Genomic DNA, 21,250 nt, shown 5'->3' with positions numbered 1-21,250 from the left:
TCAACACTGAGTGTTTTCCTTCCCCGCCTTCCCATGCCTACTCCCCCCAAGCCCTCTCCCTCCCACAGATCTTCCGATGTCCCTGTTCTCTACTGTTGTACTTGTGTGCTTCCCTCTCTCTCCCCATCTTGTCTTCCGCTCCCTTTATTGTATGTTTTGTGTGTCCGTTTTTATTGTTTTGTGATTGATGTTAGCTCTTATACGAGCCTCGATCTTGTATACAAAAAAAACAAAAACAAAAAAACAGATACGCCTCCGCCCACATTATTACATAGTTATACATACTTGTGCCATGTTTGATTTAAATCCCTTCAGTTGTTCTCAAGAATCAAATTTTTACCTGACATGACGTTTGACCTTTGATGCCAAAATCTACACAGTTCATTGTTTCATCATAATATATACTTACACCAAGTTCGGTCAAAATCCCATCACTGGTTCACAACTTACTCTAGCTCAGTAACATAATTTTTACTGAACTGGACCTCTGTCCTTTGACCTCTTGACCCCAAAATAACGGACGTACAGATGGACGGACAGCCGGACTATAATAATCCGTTTATCTTTACATCATCATACATACTTGTAACAAGTTTGACTTTGTTGCCTTCAGCTGTTCTTAACTTATCGCAGTAACGAAAACCTATTACAGACTCTGACCTTTGACCTCTTGATGCCAAAATCTAATAAGTTCATCTTTGCATCATAATATATACTTATACCAAGTTTGGTCAAAATCCCATTTCACAAGTTAGCTCGGTAACAGAATTTCTTCCTAACGGGACCTCTGACCTTTGACCTCTTGATGCCAAAATCTAATAAGTTCATATTTGCATCATGCTATATACTTATACCAAGTTTGGTCAAAATCCCATTGCACAAGTTAGCTCGGCAACAGAATTTCTTCCTAACGGGACCTCTGACCTTTGACCTCTTGATGCCAAAATCTAATAAGTTCATATTTGCATCATGCTATATACTTATACCAAGTTTGGTCAAAATCCCATTTCACAAGTTAGCTCGGCAACAGAATTTCTTCCTAACGGGACCTCTGACCTTTGACCTCTTGATGCCAAAATCTAATAAGTTCATATTTGCATCATGCTATATACTTATACCAAGTTTGGTCAAAATCCCATTTCACAAGTTAGCTCGGTAACAGAATTTCTTCCTAACGGGACCTCTGACCTTTGACCTCTTGATGCCAAAATCGAATAAGTTCATATTTGCATCATGCTATATACTTATACCAAGTTTGGTCAAAATCCCATTTCACAAGTTAGCTCGGTAACAGAATTTCTTCCTAACGGGACCTCTGACCTTTGACCTCTTGATGCCAAAATCGAATAAGTTCATATTTGCATCATGCTATATACTTATACCAAGTTTGGTCAAAATACCATTTCACAAGTTAGCTCGGTAACAGAATTTCTTCCTAATGGGACCTCTGACCTTTGACCTCTTGACCCCAAAATCACGGACGGACAGCTGGACGAAAAACCTGAAAACATAATGCTTCTGGCGACTTAGTCAACAGATGCAAAAAAAACATAAAAAAGACAATCATTTTATTATTCCTTGTGTTTTTACATCGCCCTGGTGGCGAAATACACCACCCAAGGATGCCACCGATGAAGGCCGGAGACACTCAGCTGGGAGAGGCATGCTTGGACCCATCCCCTAGCAACAGCTAGGGGAAGGTGCTGAGAGAACACAAAATGGAATTTAATTTCTGAAATGGAATTTAAGTTTTTGGAAATGAGAAAGCACTCATTTTACAATCAAAAAAATTAAGATGCTAAGTTAACATGATAACTCGAATTCGCCCTGCTGTTATTGACATGTGACATGGGAACAGCTACAAGAATATGACAATTGCTGTTTGTTTTGACTTCAGTTAATAAGCTCCAAATAAGTTATATATCAGTTGGAAACAAAACCTAAACTGTTCAGACTGGCGGAGGTATTTGCTCGACCGCATGCTGTTCAAAGTTTTATTTTTTTCTATTGTTTCAAGAAGTATTACTATATATAATTTTGTGTGCTCCTTCCGTGTCCATCACACTTCATTCAAAAGGATTCCTGTTGTCGTACCTTTGGAAATGCTACATTAATCTCTAAATTCCACCTCTTCCTCTTTCCTCCTGGAAAGACTGGCTTTTAAAACAGGTATCCTCGTGATTAAACGGATACAAGTTTTTGTTCCAAGTAAATCCCTTTAGAATAAAGCATGATGGACACATGGATGGGCAATTCTTATTTTAGTAATAGCTGAAATACATGCACTGATCCAAAGTTCAAATATTTCATGTAACTTTATTTTGAAGAACAAACCTCTTCATCATAATGTCATTGGAAACAGATTATAGAGCAATAAAGTACAAGTTGTTTGTATCTGGAGATTACAATTTGACATAACTTTTAAAGTTGCTTGGTTAATTGACATAGTGTTTATTTGTATTGTAAACATTCATGTGGTTTATTCAACAGATCACTGCTTATGCACTGGACCACTCGGGCACCACATTGGAGACACCGGTGGAACTGGACATAGTTGTGCTTGATCAAAATGACAACCGGCCAGTCTTTAATGGAACGCATTTCTTTGGATCTGTTCCTGAGAACTCTGAGCCAGGTGGATTTTATGTAATTGAACTTTAAATAACTGCGTTAATTACGTTAGAAACCCATGGGATGTGAGGTTGAAGAGTTCTCGGCTTGAGATGGTCTTATGCGTGTGTGTATGTGTGTGTCATTGGTTGTTACCTCCAAATGTGGGTTTCAGAAGGTGGAATGAAGTCCTCCCAGGTCTCGAAGTATGCACCTCTGTTTCAGTAAGGGATCATGATTCATGGACCAGTTTGTGAAGTTGTCTTAGTCTCAAGATATTGTTCCGAGGGCTCTTTTGAAGATCGTCACTGAGCCTCAGACAGCTTCCAATTGCAGTTTGTTTGTTGTAGTATTCCCAGGGATGTTTTTAAAATAAATCTCTTTAAGGTTCTTCTTCATCATTCCCGGTGCCCAAATGATCGCTGGTACAATTTTTGCGCTCTTCAGCTTCCTGGATCTTTTCACTTCATTCTTGAGGTCTTGGTATTTGGTCGTTTTCGTGATTTCTGCATTATTTTGGCCAAAATCGCTGGGTACTGATATCTCAATCAGCAATGCTGTCTTTTCCTTTTTTCTTCCTGAGTACTATATCTGGTCGCAATGCTTTGTTTTCCATGTTCACACAGGATGGGATCATCAGGTTATATCATACGTGAGCATTATGTCCTTGTTTTCAATGATTGCTTTTCGTACATATTTCCATGAGTTTTGTGGAACTGGGATATTGAAATTTCTGTTGATGTGCCAGTGGATTACTCTACATACTTTGTTGTGCGTTTGGGTATACAGCTGCTCTGACCTGAGTGTTTTTCAATCCTGATAGGTGGTGGCTCGTACTTTCTGTTTCTACCTTGCAGAACGTACACTTGTATGATCAACTCACTCCTGCCATTGTGTGTGTGTGTGTGTGTGTGTGTGTGTGTGTGTGTGTGTGTGTGTGTGTGTGTGTGTGTGTGTGTGTGTCGGACAAAGACATTAGGAAACATCACCACTATTGTTCACATGAATTACAAGGACATAATTGTTGGACGAGGGACACATCAACACAGGATACAGACCTTGAATGCAGCTCAGCTCCATGGGCTACAAAAGTGTTCAGATGGAAAGGCCAAACCTAAACACACACACACACACACACACACACACACACACACACACACCTATTTTCCAGGTAGACAAGGCAAAAAAAAAATTCTCGAGGGACTTGCCTTTTCTGAAGCCAAATCCCATTTCTTCCTTTCCAGGGACCTTTGTGATGCGATTGACCGCAAGTGACGCTGATGATCCTAACACCTTCAATGGTGCTTTGCGGTACCGCTTAATTGACCAGACACCAGGCTGGACACAGACGGACATGTTCACCATTGATGAGCAGACAGGAGATATTCGCACCCTTGCAGCAGGGCTAGACAGAGAGGTAAGGCTACGATTTTACACCTTGTTTCCTAGTTAATGGTCAAGAACATACTTAGTTATGTAACCTATAGACAGTCGGAAGATTGCCGAGTCACTAAACCAAATATAAGGATAATCAAACTGAATGTTGTGTAACTGATTACATTACATCAACAGACTTATAAAGTCGTATGTTTTCTTGAAGTTTCATTTTTTTTCTCCTCCAAGTTCAGGAATTGGAGAAGGTAACGTAAGGCACCAAAAGACTCAAGATGGAGTAGCTACAACTAATTTTGTCCTTGCGGTCATGCCCTCAGCACATCCCCAGTTACAACCTAACGGTGCAAGTGTCAGACATGGCTGATTGGACAGTCGGACTCACCAACACAGCCACGGCATTCATCGTGGTGTCTGACACAAACGACAACTTGCCCAGCTTCACGACTGATGTGGTACAGGTTTCGCAGGCATCCAACCCTACCACCCTCACCAACACCTTCTCATTCCCACCCATATGAATTAGTATTTGCTTTTTCATGTACATTACTGTGTCCCTCCATACTGTTCTTTGAATGCGTATACTTGTCCCATTGGACTTACCCATAACCAGCATTGGACATCATTATTAATACAGGCAAACCTGGTTTGAATGACCATCAAAGGGAACCCCAAGACAGGTAGTCTCTTTGCCCTAGGTATATCTACTCTGTATCCCTAGGTATATCTACTCTGTATGGATGGGTATACCCAGGGGTACACCAATCTAGGGTTAATGCAGCCAAGTCAAAAAGGAACTCTTATTCCGAGCAAGCTGAGACTTGTCTGCCGTGGCAAGCAAAAAGCAAAGGGGCCCAAGCCATTGTTGTCATTGACATCGCCCTCTCTTGACACACCTTTTCCCGAAACCTATGTTGCATCTCCCTAAAAACGACTCGAGCCATTCATTCAATGCCTTCAATATTGTGAAGTCTAATTCAATGGCAAACTGTGAGGCCTTACCCTTCAGCAGTGGTCCAGTAGCGTTTAATTGCATGGCCTCTGTTTCTTGAATCGACATCTTTGTTCTCGTCTGTCAGTTCCGGTCACCAGAGATATTGTTTGAGACGTCGCTCAAAAGTTCTGCTTTTCTCATTAGAATGCTCTGAATTTAGGCTTTGCTGACCCTGAGATCCTCTGCTATTTTGTGAGCACTACTTTATGATGCTCTAACACTTCAATAACTTCCAGTTGCTTAGTTGTTAAGTTTAAAGGTGGAAGATGTAATCTTGGTTGTCAGAAAGCAGAATTCATTCATCTGTCGATTTTTAAAATCATATTGTGAAAAATTCGAGTGGAAAATGAATAACCAGAGCCAAAGCTTTTTTTTTCACTTCCATCTTTTGCACAGGTGTGTTCAATATTACCGAAAGGTACCAAAAAGGGACAAGTTTAATGTAGCGCAGTTCCTTTGCAGCATTTAATAAATCACCATAATGTGAAAAACGTTTTTTTCCCCCATTTCTGATTAAACACCAAGCTAAACAAGAGGGAGAATTGCTTTGCAATACCAAGCCGGCCTTACCACGTTTCAGTTCAATATCAGCAAACGCATCCCTTTATTTGGGCGGTGTATAATTCCGTGTTCATTGCTGAAAATAATGAAATAATAACCCCATGTACATAGATGAAGAAAAAACATGTGATGGCCTATGCGCATATATAATACATCATGGTTGTATATCTGGGATCATTCCAATTGCACCGGGCCATGGATTAAGGCCAAAGGTTTGCCGATCTGTACTGCTTCATTGGGGTGGAGTCAGGCCACCTGTCCAGCCAATGGGGGTAAAGCATTGGGGTGGAGCTAGAGCGGCTGAAAACCGAGCCATGTATATGTATATATGTATATATGCGAGCCATGTATATATGCGATACTGTGGCGGACACAAAAGCCCACTGGCGTGGTGACATCATTCCACGCACCAAGTGGGCAGTGGCCACGCCCGAGGGGTAGGCGTGGCCTCATGATATACACCGGGCGCGCAGCCCGGAGCGCACCAGTGTTACAGTGAGCTCATGAAATAAAGACGCTGAAAAGTTACCGCTTGTCCGCTTCCTCCTTGCTCGCAAGCAGCGCGCGTAACGCCGCGCTTTACTGGTGACCCCCTCGACGTTGGATCGCCGGAGCGATCCTTCCACACGCGACGCCATTGCCATGGCCAACTTCATCAAACTTCCCGAATTTTGGGAGGCTCAGGCCGAAGTCTGGTTCGTCCAGGCCGAAGCCCAATTTCAGCTTCGGCGCCTCACCGGCGATGACACGCGCTATTGCCACGTCGTCGCCTCCCTCGGGCCCGGCACGGCCGCTCGAGTTGTGTCCGTCCTTCGCCACCCACTGGACGGCCACAAGTACGAGGCACTCAAGCGGCTACTCCTAGCCACGTTCGGCCTCACGGACGACGCACGGGCCGACCGCCTCCTGGATCTCCCCGAGCTCGGTGACACACGCCCGTCGGTCCGAATGGACCATATGCTGTCACTGTTGGGTGACGAAGCCCCCGGTTCTCTATTCCGGGCACTTTTCCGTCGCCAACTTCCAGCGCAGGTTCGCCTCGCGTTGGCCGGGACCGGGCTAACGGAACCCCGAGCATTGGCAGCCGAGGCGGACAAGTACTTCGCCGCTTCGGACACGCGGGCGAGAGTCGGCGTGGCCATCACGGCCCTCGTGGCTGATGCTGCTGATGCTGCTGATCCACAGCATCAGCTTATACAGCATACGCAGCATGCTGATACGCACCTCGTGACCGTCGCCACGCCCCGCCCACCGCCGCAGCGAAAACCGCCACCGCGGGGAAACCCGCCAACTCCACCAGCCTGGCGGAGCCAGCCGCGCTCCTCCTGCTCCACCACCTGGTGCTGGTTGCACGCCAAGTTCGGCCACGAAGCTCGGCAGTGTCATGCTCCCTCAACAGGTTGGGAAACGCCCGGGCCGGCGCTCAATAGTGGCGATGAGCACCGGCCGTTCGAGCAGCCTGCTGTTCATAACGGACACCTTCTCCGGGCGCCGTTACCTGTGCGACACGGGAGCGCAGGTGAGTGTCGTTCCCGCCGGCACGTCAGACAAGCACGCCGCGGGTGGGGGCCCCGCGCTGCTTGCCGCGAACGGGACGCCCATCCGTACGTACGGAAAACGCTGCCTCTCTCTGCGGTTCGGAGGGCAGGTTTTCCGATGGACGTTCGTCACCGCCGACGTGCCCATGGCACTGCTTGGCGCGGACTTCCTGTGCGCTAATGGGCTCCTGGTCGACGTCAAGCGCAGACGTCTTGTCCAGGCCGAGACGTTCAGCTCGCTCGCTTGTGCGTTGCCCAGCTCAACGAGCGGTTTGCCAAGCGGCTTGCCGAACGGTTCGGTTCCGGCCACGTTGGTCTGTACGCTTCCGGCAGCGGACGCATTCACCCGCCTCCTCGCCGGCTTCCCGGCCCTCACGCGGCCCACCTTCTCGGCGGGGGCCATCGAGCACGGGGTGGCCCATCACATCCCCACCGTCGGGCCACCGGTCTACGCCCGGGCACGCCGCCTCGAGCCGACGAAGCTGGCGGTGGCAAAAGCGGCGTTCGCTACCCTGGAGCGACTCGGCATCGTTCGGTGCTCAGAGAGTGCTTGGGCGTCGCCGCTGCACATCGTGCCGAAGCCCGGCGGGGGATGGCGACCGTGCGGGGACTATCGCCATCTCAATGACGCCACGACTCCTGACAGCTACCCCGTCCCCCACATTCAGGACTTTTCCGCCCGTTTGGCGGGCATGTCCTTCTTCTCGAAGGTGGACCTCATACGCGGCTACCATCAGGTCCCCGTCAGGCCGGAGGACGTCCCGAAGACGGCGGTCATCACGCCATTCGGACTCTTCGAGTTCCTGCGCATGCCCTTCGGTCTGAAGAATGCGGCTCAGGCGTTCCAGCGACTGATGGACAGCGTCCTGCGTGACTTGGATTTTGTCTACGTCTACCTGGACGATATCCTCGTCGCCAGCGCGTCCCGCGAAGAGCACCTACGCCACCTCCGCACGCTCTTCGAACGCCTGGGCCAGCATGGCCTGATTGTGAACCCCGCAAAGTGCCGGTTCGGCGCCACCATAATCGATTTTCTGGGGCACCGTGTCACCAGGCACGGAGCCGTCCCCCTGCCGGCCAAGGTGGAGGCGGTGAAGGGGTTTCCGTGCCCCCGCACGATCAGAGGGCTGCAGGAGTTCCTGGGCATGGTGAACTTTTACCATCGGTTCCTGCCCCGTATCGCCCAGCTCCTGCGCCCCCTGCACGAAGCTCTCCGAGGTAAGCTGGGCAAAGGCGACGTTACCTGGACCGAGCAGATGGACACGGCGTTCACGGGCGCGAAGCTCGCCTTGGCTAACGCCACCATGCTCGCGCACCCGGCGCCCGATGCACCGATCGCCCTCACCACCGATGCCTCGGACTACGCGGTGGGCGCGGTGCACGAGCAATGGGTGCGTGGAGCTTGGCAACCGCTGGCGTTCTTTAGCCGGCAGCTTCGCCCGCCCGAACGCCGTTACAGTACCTTCGACCGCGAGTTGCTCGGGCTTCACTTGGCGGTCAGGCACTTCCGCCATCTGCTCGAGGGCCGTGCGTTCACTGCCTTCGTCGACCACAAGCCGCTGATCTTCGCGATGGGCAAGGTCACCGAGCCGTGGTCGGCCCGGCAGCAGCGTCACCTCTCGGCCGTGTCCGAGTACACGACGGACATCCAGCACGTCGCGGGGAAGGACAACCCGGTGGCGGATTGCCTTTCCCGGGCCGTCGCCCACGCAGTCCACCTCGGCATCGACTATGCCCGGATGGCAGCAGACCAGGCCGCTGACCCCGACGTCCAGGCCTTGCGGACCGCCGTCACGGGCCTCCGCGTCACCGAGGTGGCGTTCGACGGCGCGGGCGCGGCCCTCTTGTGCGACGTCTCCCTCGGGCGTCCTCGCCCCATCGTGCCCGCGGGCTGGCAGCGCCAGGTGTTTGACGCCATCCACGGCCTGTCCCACCCGGGCGCGAGGGCCTCCCAAAGGCTGATCGCCGACAAGTTCGTCTGGCATGGCCTCCGGAAGGCCGTCCGCGGCTGGGCCAGGAAGTGCCTCGCGTGCCAGCGCGCCAAGGTGCACCGGCACACCCAGGCCCCGTTGGCCCCGTTCACGGTGCCGGAACGCCGGTTTGACCACGTCCACGTGGACCTGGTGGGACCTCTGCCCCCCTCGCGGGGTTTCACCTACGTCCTCACCATGGTGGACCGCACCACCCGGTGGCCGGAGGCCGTGCCCTTGGCGTCGACAACGGCGGCCGATGTCGCGCAGGCTTTCATCGCCACCTGGGTCGCCCGGTTCGGCGCCCCCTCAGACATCTCGTCCGACCGCGGCCCCCAGTTCACCTCGGAGCTCTGGGGTGCGGTCGCGCAGGGGCTCGGGGTCCGGCTGCACCGAACCACGGCCTACCACCCCCAGGCTAACGGCCTGTGTGAGCGATTTCACCGCTCATTGAAGGCCGCGCTCCGGGCCACCCTCCGCGACGGCGGCTGGGTCGACAGGCTCCCCTGGGTCCTGCTGGGCCTCCGGACGGCGCCCAAGGAGGACCTGCGCACATCCGCGGCGGAGTTGGTCTTCGGGCAACCGCTGCGGGTGCCGGGCGAGTTCCTCCCCGACTCCACGGCACCATGGTCCGTGGCACAGCAGCGCTCCGCTCTGCAAGAGACCGCCCAGAGGTTCGCCCCGGTGCCAACGGCATGCCACGGGCACCCACCGACGCACGTCGCGCCGGAGCTTCGCATGGCGGAGTACGTCTTCGTCCGCCACGATGCCCACTGGACACCACTGCGGCCCCCGTACGACGGGCCTTTCCGCGTGCTGGAGACCGGGGCGAAGCACTTCACCCTGGACATCGGCGGTACTCCTGACTGCGTTTCGGTAGACCACCTCAAGCCGGCCCACCTCGACGTGGACCATCCACCGCCAGTGGCCTGACCCCCACGTCGGGGCCGCCCCCCTGCGGGCGGACCCCCGGCACCGCCCAGCCCCGCCGCCACGCCGCCCCCCGGTCCTGCACCCATCCCAGGGGCAGCCAGGGGCATCCCACCTGGCATCCCTGCACCCCGGACGCCGCCGATCGCCAGGGGGCGCTTCGGCCGGGTCATTCGTCTGCCCCGCAAACTGGCCCTCCAGGTGCGCGGGAATTCTGGGGGGGCGCGTGTGGCGGACACAAAAGCTCACTGGCGTGGTGACATCATTCCGCGCACCAAGTGGGCGGTGGCCACGCCCGAGGGGTAGGCGTGGCCTCATGATATACACCGGGCGCGCAGCCCGGAGCGCGCCAGTGTTACAGTGAGCTCCTGAAATAAAGACGCTAATAAGTTACCGCTTGTCCGCTTCCTCTTTGCTCGCAAGCAGCGCGCATAAGTTCAAAAAGGGCATAACTCCGTCAAAAATCGGGGGAACGTCCGGAAAGTCTAACTTGTTCGGCAACTTATTACAGTGTACCAAGTTTCAATTGAATATGTTAAAGGGTAAGGGCTGGGAAGTCTGGAAAACCACAGGCGTGATGGACGGACAGATAGACGGAAAGCAAAAACCTATAGTCCTCTCCGGTGAAACCAGTAGGAGACTAATAAAATGGATTATGGAGGACGCAACTTTCCGTCACTTCCTGTTAGCGACGACCGCCGCCATTACAGCTAGCAATGTCATTTACCTCTTTGCTAAAGTGTTGATTTCACCGTACTAATGCCCACCCACCCCCTCCCCCCCCCTGCCCCTCATAAGGAGGTTACAAGTTAAAATACAGAACTATATAAGAGTTTTGACTGATCATGTGACCGTTTTACAAATTCCTGAAATAATCAGGAAGATGTTTGAGTAGTTTTGTCTGATCGAATGAAGACAACTACACACCTCTACTGCAGGGTAACAAATCGTTAACAAATATAAACTGATAGAGAAAATGGTTTCGCTGAATTTCAGTGACGGACAGAACTATGCTCGGTAGATGGATCACACACACCGCGGATCACTGCAAAGGAACTGGGAAACATTGAACTACTGGTCACCTCAAGCAGATGGTCCTTTAATGAAGGATCATTCACTGAGATGTTCTTTTTTGGGTGGACCTTAGAATGGTCGTTGAAGGCAGGTGGTCCTTGAAACAAGATGGCCTCAAGAGCAAGTTTGACTGTAGCTTTATTGGACCTTATCTTTCATACAGATGTCCTTGACAACCAATCTTCTGTAAATTCCATCAGACTTCATCTTTTACAATGACCAGAAATTAAATAATTAGTCGCTGTCCCACCCTGTTGTTAACTCAGTTGCCACCATCTTGGTTTTCAGCACATCCATTAAAGCAGGAAACATTTGTTTATGTCCAACTCATTCCCTCTCTACCCCAGCGAATCATCACCTGTGCTTTACAACTACCATATTATTGATACATTTGTGGGTTAAAGATATGGACTCACGAAAAAACAACAAGTAGGTCATTGCCTTTTTGCATACGTAATATGTGGATTAATAAAAATACATATCGGTATCAAACATAATTTTCATCCACATTGTCAAAAATTGGTAGCCGGAATAATTTATCAAAGGCTATTTGACATTTATTTGGGAAAGTTCAAGGTTCATGGACAATTGGGAGATTGAATACCGATATGGAGTCATCTATATATTATGTATGTAAGTTAGCCTGGTGTTGGCTTCGCGGTTAGGGTGCCGTGCTTGGGATCTTGGATCCTGGGTTCGAATCCCGGTCGATCGCTGAATCAACGCCAGGGGGGTTGACTCAGCCTGAACCATCCTTCCGAGGTCGGCAAATTGAGTACCAGTATCAATGATCACATGATCACAGTGTGCACCCCGATTTAGAATAGGTACACTATATCCCTGCACATCGTAAGAGCGTGACCAAGGGTTGGCATCAGAAAGGGCATCCGGCCATCAAAACATTGCCTCAAACAGGGAACCATGATTGTCATGGGGCCTGCAAGGCCAACCCCCGCTCTAGCGGGGAAAATGGCCTTAAAACGATCATTTATTCATTCATTTATATATTATTATGTATGCAAGAGGTAGGCCCTTTAAACCACCACTAAACATCTGTTCCCATAAAAAGGTTCCACTATGGTTTCTGCAATGCGCTTCCTGCCCATGTGCATCCTATTTTTAATACGTCTTTCCACACCATCAAGATATTCTTCAACAGCCAATAGAAAAATACCTCCGAAAAATCTCCAAATGGAAAATTGACTCCTCAACTTTCATTGTCCTGATTAATGAACCTTTTTGGAAATAATTGAAAACAAATCCTGTTTTAGCTGCTTCTTGCTGCAGTCAAATATGTAAGTTAGCTTGCTGCATTCGTTATGAATTTACTGGTAAAAAGTCCATCAAAATGATGGGTTGGAACAGTTTATTCGACGGTGCAGCCTCGTGAGCGTGCCAAAGTCTGAAGCCTTGGCCTTGTGTCAGGTGTGCGTATATCTTCTTCATTTATTAGACATCTTACAGACGTAAATGAACAATCGCCCTATTCAGGCGTGTTGCACATCATGTGCAGTGAATTTCATGTCCCTGCGCCATGTATTCATTGTTTTTTGTTTTTTTTAACGTTTCTGTACACCGCCCTTGAGGCTCGGTTTGCAAGCCACCGTCTACAATTCCAATATAAGAGACATAATTACTCTTTTATGGAAAATGTTTTTCGAGTTTGTTTTATCCTCAAAAATAGACCGTAGTGAACACACATTCGTGTTAAAAGATTGGCCTTTAAAACCTACAAAAAATGAAGGGGACAGATATCTGTACAAACACACAAACTGTGACATTGTGTTTCATATGGTAGATCATTGATGTCAATCATACCTCTTTCCTGCCAAGGCTGCAGATTCCTATTTCATCTATCTTTTCAGCACGCACATCACCTGTACCTGCCTGCTCCTTCCCTTTTTGATCACAACCAGAGCACACAGTTTGAGTTCAATTCCTTGTCGACCCAGAAACACTGAAACCTGTCAAATAATATGATACTGTACTTGTATGTGAGGCAGTTTGATATGGTGGTTGAAGAAGGAGCTGCCGGACCATTGGGCCGTGTGAGCGTGTGGGACGCGGATGATCCAGGCACACCGGCCTGGTCGGTAATCTACGATGTGCAAGAGGGAGATCCTGAGGGTGCCTTCTCTATTGGAACAGAGGCAGCGACGAATGATGGTTTGGTGTTTCTTCTGAAGGTGAGAGAAATGCTTCAATCATTCTTTTTCTCTCTCTCTGTATTAGCCTTCAGTTAAGCTATTGAAACAGTACAATCTTTCCTTGTTCTTCCATATGCAGGACCATGGTTGTGAGGAGCATCATTGGTTGAGTTGTTAGGGTTGTGCCACTGATGCAACACCTTCTGTAGGTTAGGGCAGGAAATTTGGAATTTGTTCTGGGTGCCACGATAGCTCACATACTCTTCGCCAAAAACACTGTGGGAACTTAAACGTCCACCAACGAAGGCCAGCATCTTGGATTTTTTTTTGTTTGTTTGTTTGTTTTGTTTTGTATACAAGATCGAGGCTCGTGAAAGAGCGAACATTAATCACACAGAAAGACAAACAGACACACAAAACAAATAACATCGGGAGCGGTAGACAAGATGGGGAAAGAGGGGGAAGGACACAAACACAACATTTGAGAGCAGGGACCGAGAGACATGGAGACATCGAGAGAACTGTGGGAGGGAGAGGGCTTTGGGGGGAAGGCATGGGAAGGGGGGGGGGGGTGGCAGAGGTATAAAACGTATGGACACTGCCAAGACTTCCAGGAAAGAAGTTGGAATTTCAAACAAGGTGGATCTGGGGTGAATTAGTGGGGGTAGAAAAGATCAAGGTTTTGGATGGGGGAAGATAAGAGATGGTGGTGAACAGCTGTTTTGAAGACCTGGAGGGAGGAGTGTGATTGAAGTGAGTATGGGAGTTTGTTCCAGAGGCAGGAGAAAAGAGGGATGAAAGAGTGAAGGTGAGTAGAGAGCCGAGATTTCGGCAGTTTAACCATCAGAGGGTGGCTGGCAGATCTTGTGCGACCTGTAGGAATATTTGGGGGACAGAGCACAGAGAGAGCTGGGGGAGCAAGGCCGGAGAGGAGTCGGTAGAAGACAGAAAGACCACCTACCTGCCTGCGGTGAGTGAGTGAAAGGCCCTCAGAGATAGCTTCATCGCGGGAGATTCCAATGATTCTGAAAGCTTTGGATTCAACAGCGTGAAGCCGAGCCAGGTGTGAGGCAGGAGCACCAGCCCATAGGGGAGAACAGTATTCCATTGAGCTGCGGATGAAAGCCTTGTATGTGGTGAGGAGCTCAGGTGTGCCTAGGAAGGACTTCGCACGACGGAGGATGCCCAGTCGGCGACTGGCTTTGGAGGCCAGCTTGGAAATGTGGTTTTCCCAAGAAAGATCATGGCAGATGGTGAGACCCAAAAGCTTGAGCGACAGAACTTCTTGGAGAGGATTGTTGAGAAAGTAGATGGGAGGGTTGTCCAGTCGATCTTTTCGGAGAGACATAGTAAGAGTGTGAGATTTGTCAGGATTGAAAGACATGTTCCACATGTTTGACCAGTCTGTGATTTTGTCCAGGTCTTCAGAGAGTGAGGAGGCTGCAGACTGCCGATCTGAGGGAAGAGGAATGGAGCGGCAGAGAGTGGAGTCATCAGCAAAAAGATACAGAGGATTTTCCAGAGAGTCGGAGAGATCATTGATAAAGACCAGAAAAAGCACAGGGCCCAGCACACTGCCTTGGGGAACTCCAGCCTGAACGGGAAAGGGAGATGAGAGAAATCCATTCAGGGCCACACGTTGACTACGACCAGAGAGGAAGTCCGCAAGCCATGCATGGAGATTTCCATGGATACCATAGGAGGAGAGTTTGGTGAGCAGAGCTGGGTGCCAGACCGTATCGAAGGCACGTGATATGTCAAGGGAGACAGCTCTGATTTCCTGTTTGGCATTGAGGACCTCCATCCATTGTTGAGACAGCAGAAGCAGCATGTCCAGAGTAGAGTGACCTGGTCTGAAACCAAATTGATGATCAGAGATCAAGCCATTGGAGAAGAGGAAAGATTTCATATCCGAAGCAATGATGGATTCCATGACTTTGCTGATAATTGGGAGCAGGCTGATTGGTCTGTAGTTGCAAGGATCTGTTTTTGCACCTTTTTTGTGTAAAGCGGTAATGTTTGCTGATTTCCAGGATGCTGGCAGATGACCTTGAGCAAAAGATAGGGTGAAAAGAACAGAGAGAGGGTGGGATAGAGCGGCAGAGCAGGATTTTAGGACCCGTGGGCTGATGCCATCTGGTCCAGTTGCAGAATCAGAGTCGAGGTTTGACAAAAACTCCTCCACCTTGTCAGGAGAGAAGGTCACAGAGTCCAGGAGCAGTTTGGTTCGACTGGGAAAGGTGGGAACAGAGAGAGATGGGTTTGGGACTAAGGATTTTGAGGCAAACACAGAGTTGAGGCATTCGGCTTTGTCACGTGCGATGTCAACTGTGTGGCCATTTGAGGTAAGGGAGGGGATGGAGGGGGAACAAACACCAGAAACGGATTTGACCAGACGCCACCAGGATTTGGAGGAAGGAGACAGGTTTGAGAGTTCATTCTTGAGTGAGGAGAGATAGTGCTTCCTGGCACTCCTGAGGGTAGACACACACTTGTTCCGAGCTTGGTGGAAGGAACTGAGATTTCCTTCAGTTGGATTAGCCTTCCAAGAGGCAAAGGCAAGTTGTTTCAGGGCAACTGCCTCACCACAAGATTCAGTGTACCATGGACGGGAGGAAGGGTAAGACAACTGAAGGCGAGATGGGATAAATCTATGCATGAGAGAGATCAGTTTGCTTTGGAAGAATTCCCAGGAAGAATTGATGTCAGAGGCAGTGGAGATGGGAGACCAATCCAGACGATTGATGGCTGCTTGAAGACCGTCCCAGTCGGCCTGAGTGAAATGCCAGACTCGTCGATGCTGAGGAGGCTCTCTGAGAATGGCCAGAGAGATGTCCACTTTGACAAGCACATGATCAGAAGAACCGATTGGAGCAGAAGAAGAGCAGCAGACATTAGCAGGGAAGTTAGTCATAACCAAGTCTAGAAGAGAAGATACTCCATTGGCTGAGATCCGGGTCGGGAAATTGACAGATTGTGTCAATCCCAGTGAGTCACAGAAGTCCTTTGCTGAGGTGCCATGACTGGTGAGAGAGGAACCCACACCCAACCAGGTGGCATGATGACAATTGAAGTCACCACATATGAGGAAGAGAGAGTTGGGATGAGTGGATAGAAGTTGGTCCATGTTGTCAGACAGTGAAATGTAGATGGAGTCATCACTGTTTGGGGGACGGTACAGAACACATATGAACAAAAGGTGGGAGCGGAGAGGAAGCCGTAGCCAGAGGTACTCCTGGGGGTGAGGAGGAGAGAGGGCAGTGCAAGGAGAGTGAGGAAGAGAGTTTTTGATAAAGATAGCCACCCCACCACCAGGCCGAGGCTCAGGTCTATCATACCGGAGGAGGGAGTAACCAGGAAGAGATATTAAGGAATCAGAGACATCTTGAAGGAGGAAAGTCTCTGTTAAGCAGATCAAGTCTGGGTTGTCAGAAGCAACCTGTATGGAGAGATCAGTCAGGTTTGAGCGAAGGCCCCGGATGTTTGAGGTCCATACCGTTAATGAAGAGAGAGGGGGAGCATCGGGTACAGGACAGGGGAGGGGAGGAGTAGGGTAAGATGAAGGATGAGAGGGGGAGGTAGGGAGAGCAGTTGTTAGTGTGTCAGCGATTGCAGAAGAGTTCCAAGAAAGGGAAGGATGAGGAGGATGAAAGGTTTGAAGGTGAAGGGATAAGGCACAGTGAGGGGTTGTTTGAGGGGGGGCAGAGGAAAGAAGAAGGTTGGGGGGAGTGGAGGTATGAGATAGAAGGGAGACGAAGTGGGGAGGAGGCAGCTTTGAGGAGGAGGGGAGAGGAGGGAGAATTGGAGAGGAATGGTATGGGGGGAGATTTGAATGGGAGGGGTTGGGGGGGAGTTTTGAAGGGGAGGAGTGAGGGGGGAGTTTAGGAGGGGAAGGGCAAGGGGGGAGTTCAGGAGTGGAAGGGCAAGGGGGGAGTTCAGGAGTGTAGGGGTAGGGGGGGAGTTTAAGAGTGGCGGGGCAAGGGGGGAGTTTAGGAGTGTAGGTGCAAGGGGAGGGATTTGGATGGGAGGGGCAAGAGGGGAGTTTAGAAAGTGGATGATTAATGAAAGACGAACATTGAAAACAAATTGGGTTTGTTGTGATTTTCAAGTTAGCAATCCGGTTCAGAATGATGGAGGAGGGATGGAATGAATGTGAATTTAGACCATGTAGTGAGGGAGACGTATAAGATATTGAATTTCTTTTTTTTGAGGTGGAATGAGTTGGAGAGGAAATTGAGAAAAGCCTTTTAAATAGGAAGAAAAACAGCGTGTTGTAAAATACCACTGAGTAAAACACTGAAGGGGAAAGGTTATACATATTTAAATAATATTTAAACAGAACCGTGAACAATCTTATGTGCACAAAAATACCAACGGGGGGAGAGCCAAGGGACACCACACACATCGATGCCTCACACTACATGCAGTGCGAGACACCAGGATGACAGTTTGTAGCTGCTCCGAGATTCAAATCCAGGCAAGACAGCAAAAAGTTAAGTGTGCATACCTCTAGGTGTAGGCCATCCAGCCAGCCCAAGTACAAACTTGGAACCAGAAGGGCACTCGGTAGAGAGCATACCTCCACCTGGCTGAACAGTTTATGTTTTGAATCCTCCTGATGGGCAGGATCTGGATCCGGATCTTCACCGAAATTGAATCAATTATTCCTTGTCACACACCCAATCTGTCCACCAAGTTTTGTCCGAAACTTTTTGAGATATTTTGCTCACAGATAGACAGACATACAAACAGAGAGACAACGGTGAAAACATAACTTTGGCGGCGGAGTGAATAATGCCTCATTAGAATGACCAAATTGTCTCTTTATGCCTCCGCCCCCGAAGGTGGCAGGAGTCATTATGTTTTCGGGTTGTCCCTCCGTCCGTCCGTAGGGATTAAACCTCGTTTTTCTCAGCAACCACATGTCTGATTGAGACAAAACTTTCAGGGTAGGAGCGACACCCATGCAGAATGTGTTTGTGAAAATTGTGATGTCATAAGTCACGTGGTATGGCAGCCATCTTGGATTAAATGCAAATAATTCAAATATATATCTCGGAAACCGTTGAATGGAAAAAATTGAAACTTGGCACATTGTAAAGTATTCCCAATGGGGAACAAAAGCATGATAATGATGACATCATCAGTGAAGTGGTATACCAGCCATGAATGTTTTAATCGAATGCCTTATCCTAAAAATCTGAAATTGCATGCACATGATCTATGACCCATTTGTATTGAAATATTAAATTTATGACATCATAGGTCACATGGTTTGGCAGCCATATTTGACTTAACCTAAAACCTTTAAAAAAACATCTCCTCCCAAACCACCAAACCACCAAATTGACTGACTCGAAACTTTACGTGTGTCATTGACTAAGCATGGGAATTAAAAGTTGATCACGAAAACGTCATTGGTCACGTGGTGTAGCAGCCATATTGGATTGAGGGAAAATATTAAATAATTACCTCCACCACCACAGGTGGATGGAGTTTATGTTTTCACCCCTGTCTGTCTGTCCGTTTTTTGTTTGTTTGTCTGTCTGTGAACAAGATATCTTAAAAAGTTGTGGACGGATTCGGCCGAAATTTGGCAGAAAGGTAGTATATGTGACAAGGACGAAATGGTTATATCTTGGTGAAGATTGGCCAATAATATTGTCCGGGCAAATTTAGGATTTCTGTTTGGAATAATCTAAGATTTAGTAATTTTTTCAGCTTTTTTTGTTTTGTTCCACTGCAAACCAAAGAAATACATGTGTGGATACCAAAAGATTTTTTAATTTCAACAATTTTCTGGAAGAAATGGTGCATTATTTGAAAAAGGTGCAAGGGTGCCAATATTTTTGGCCACAACTGTATATCGGTTTGTCATGTGCGTTATTCTGTCTGTCTATCTGTTTTTTTGTATGTCAATCGCCTGCAGGTCACAATTTTATTCCAATATTTACGAAACTTCACGAAATGGTAGAGTTAGTCATAAGCAAGAAGCCTATTTAATTTTATGTCAAAAGTTCAACATAGGCCAAAGGTCAACAACTTTGTCAAATTTTTGAAATCATCAATTTTCATCCGATTGACTTGAAATTTGAAGAGGATTTGCAAATTTGGTCATTTAATTAAACCAATAATTATTTGTGAGGTCAACATAGGCTAAAAGGTCAACATAGGCAAAAGGTCAACTACTTAGGTGAATTTTCTAAAATCCTCGAGGACTTGAAATTTGAAGAGGATTTGCATATCACACTACACTGAATTCAACCACTGATTATTTTGGAGGTCTAAAGATCAACAAAGGCCCAATTTCTAAAATCGTCAATTTTCATCCGAGTGACTTGAATTTGAAGAGGATTTGCATAGTTGGTCATTGAATTCAACCACTGATTATTTTAAGGTCAAATTTGTTTAATGTATTTCGCAAGTTATCGTGTTCTTCACAACATCTTTCTTGTTTGTTTGTCTGTCTGTTTGCTTGCACATCATTTGTCAACGTAGACTCCAATTTTTACACTTTACCTTTTTTCAACCGAGTACCTCTATAAAGTATTTACAATTAGGATGCAAGTATGTCTATAAAGTATGTACGATACAATTAGAATGCAAGTATGTCTATAAAGTATGTACGATACAATTTGAATGTGAGTATGTCTATAAAGTATGTATGATACAATTAGAATGTGAGTATGTCTATAAAGTATGTATGATACAATTAGAATGTGAGCGTGTCTAGAAAGTATGTACGATACAATTAGAATGTGAGTATGTCTCTAAAGTATGTATGATACAATTAGAATGTGAGCATGTCTATAAAGTATGTACAATACAATTAGAATGTGCGTATATCTATAAAGTATGTATGATACAATTAGAATGTGAGCATGTCTATAAAGTATGTATGATACAATTAGAATGTGAGTATGTCTATAAAGTATGTACGATACAATTAGGATGCAAGTATGTCTATAAAGTATGTATGATACAATTAGAATGAGAGCATGTCTATAAAGTATGTACGATACAATTAGAATGTGCGTATGTCTATAAAGTATGTATGATACAATTAGAATGTGAGCATGTCTATAAAGTATGTATGATACAATTAGAATGTGAGTATGTCTATAAAGTATGTACGATACAATTAGAATGTGAGTATGTCTATAAAATACGTATTATAAAACCACACACAACATGTCCGAGCAAGGGTATGCAATCTTTGAAATGCTCGTTCTAGTTTTAGTGGGATTTGACAGGTTAGCTCAGAGGGAGCATACTTACCTTTGAGCTGTCAAGTCTGGGTCCAATTCCCACCCAAATCGATCTCAACTGTCATCCTGAAGTTTTGCCAGTGGAGTGCTGCATCAATGAAGATGACGTCGTTTGGATGGGGAGAGTTAGGTCAGCTGTCCAATCAGCTAGTATTAAGTTGTGCAAATAAAAGATTCCATGTTATAATTTTTGGAAAAGAGAAGGATATTTTGTGCTGGTGCACTCGAAATTCTTGCTTTTAGTGGAAATTCTTGCTCCTTTGACAGCATCTTTTGGTGGAGTAACCTGTTCAGCAGTCATACCTCTACTGTGGAAATGTTCTCCTCCAGTCGTGGGTAACTTGATGCTCCCCCAGAGGGGTGTGGGGATAACAACTATCAGTATTCCAAGAAAAAAGTGCCTTTTTGTTTGTTACAGCATTGTGGGATTACCTGGCACAAATTTTATTTATTGTTGTTATAAAATCAAAACTGAACTTTAATCCTTGTATGAATTTCTCCCTGATCCCAAATAACAGCCTCTAGACTTTGAAGCCAAGCCAACTCATGTACTTCGGATCTCTGCTCGAAATGACGATGGAGAACAGGCGAGTATGACTGTTGCAAGGCTAGTTGTGCGGGTTCTCGACCGTAACGAGGCCCCGGTGTTCACAAAGGACCATCTGCGGGTAGGAGTGAGTGAGCATGCACGACAGAGGGATCTTCTGGTCACACTGTCCGCAACTGACCCTGACCACCTGGCAGCACAGATCATCACGTGAGAATG

At 47.8% G+C, this 21,250-nt stretch overlaps 1 protein-coding gene across 1 annotated transcript in view; it reads left to right on the top strand.

Moving 5' to 3' along the window:
* The window catches only part of LOC137436946 (cadherin-15), a 74,118-nt gene that overhangs the window by 37,544 nt on the left and 15,324 nt on the right, over nt 1-21,250 (top strand). The window contains exons 4-8 of the mRNA XM_068131188.2: nt 2,491-2,635; nt 3,855-4,027; nt 4,323-4,457; nt 13,073-13,255; nt 21,003-21,241. Coding sequence (XP_067987289.2) covers nt 2,491-2,635; nt 3,855-4,027; nt 4,323-4,457; nt 13,073-13,255; nt 21,003-21,241 — 875 coding nt within the window. The remainder of the gene's footprint in view (nt 1-2,490; nt 2,636-3,854; nt 4,028-4,322; nt 4,458-13,072; nt 13,256-21,002; nt 21,242-21,250) is intronic.

The sequence above is a fragment of the Myxine glutinosa genome, chromosome 11 (genome assembly GCF_964187855.1).
Source record: "Myxine glutinosa chromosome 11, kmMyxGlut1.1, whole genome shotgun sequence".
NCBI classification, from domain to species: domain Eukaryota; kingdom Metazoa; phylum Chordata; class Myxini; order Myxiniformes; family Myxinidae; genus Myxine; species Myxine glutinosa.
The sequence above is the reverse complement of the archived record's forward strand: the minus strand, read 5'-3'. Positions and strand labels throughout refer to the sequence as shown.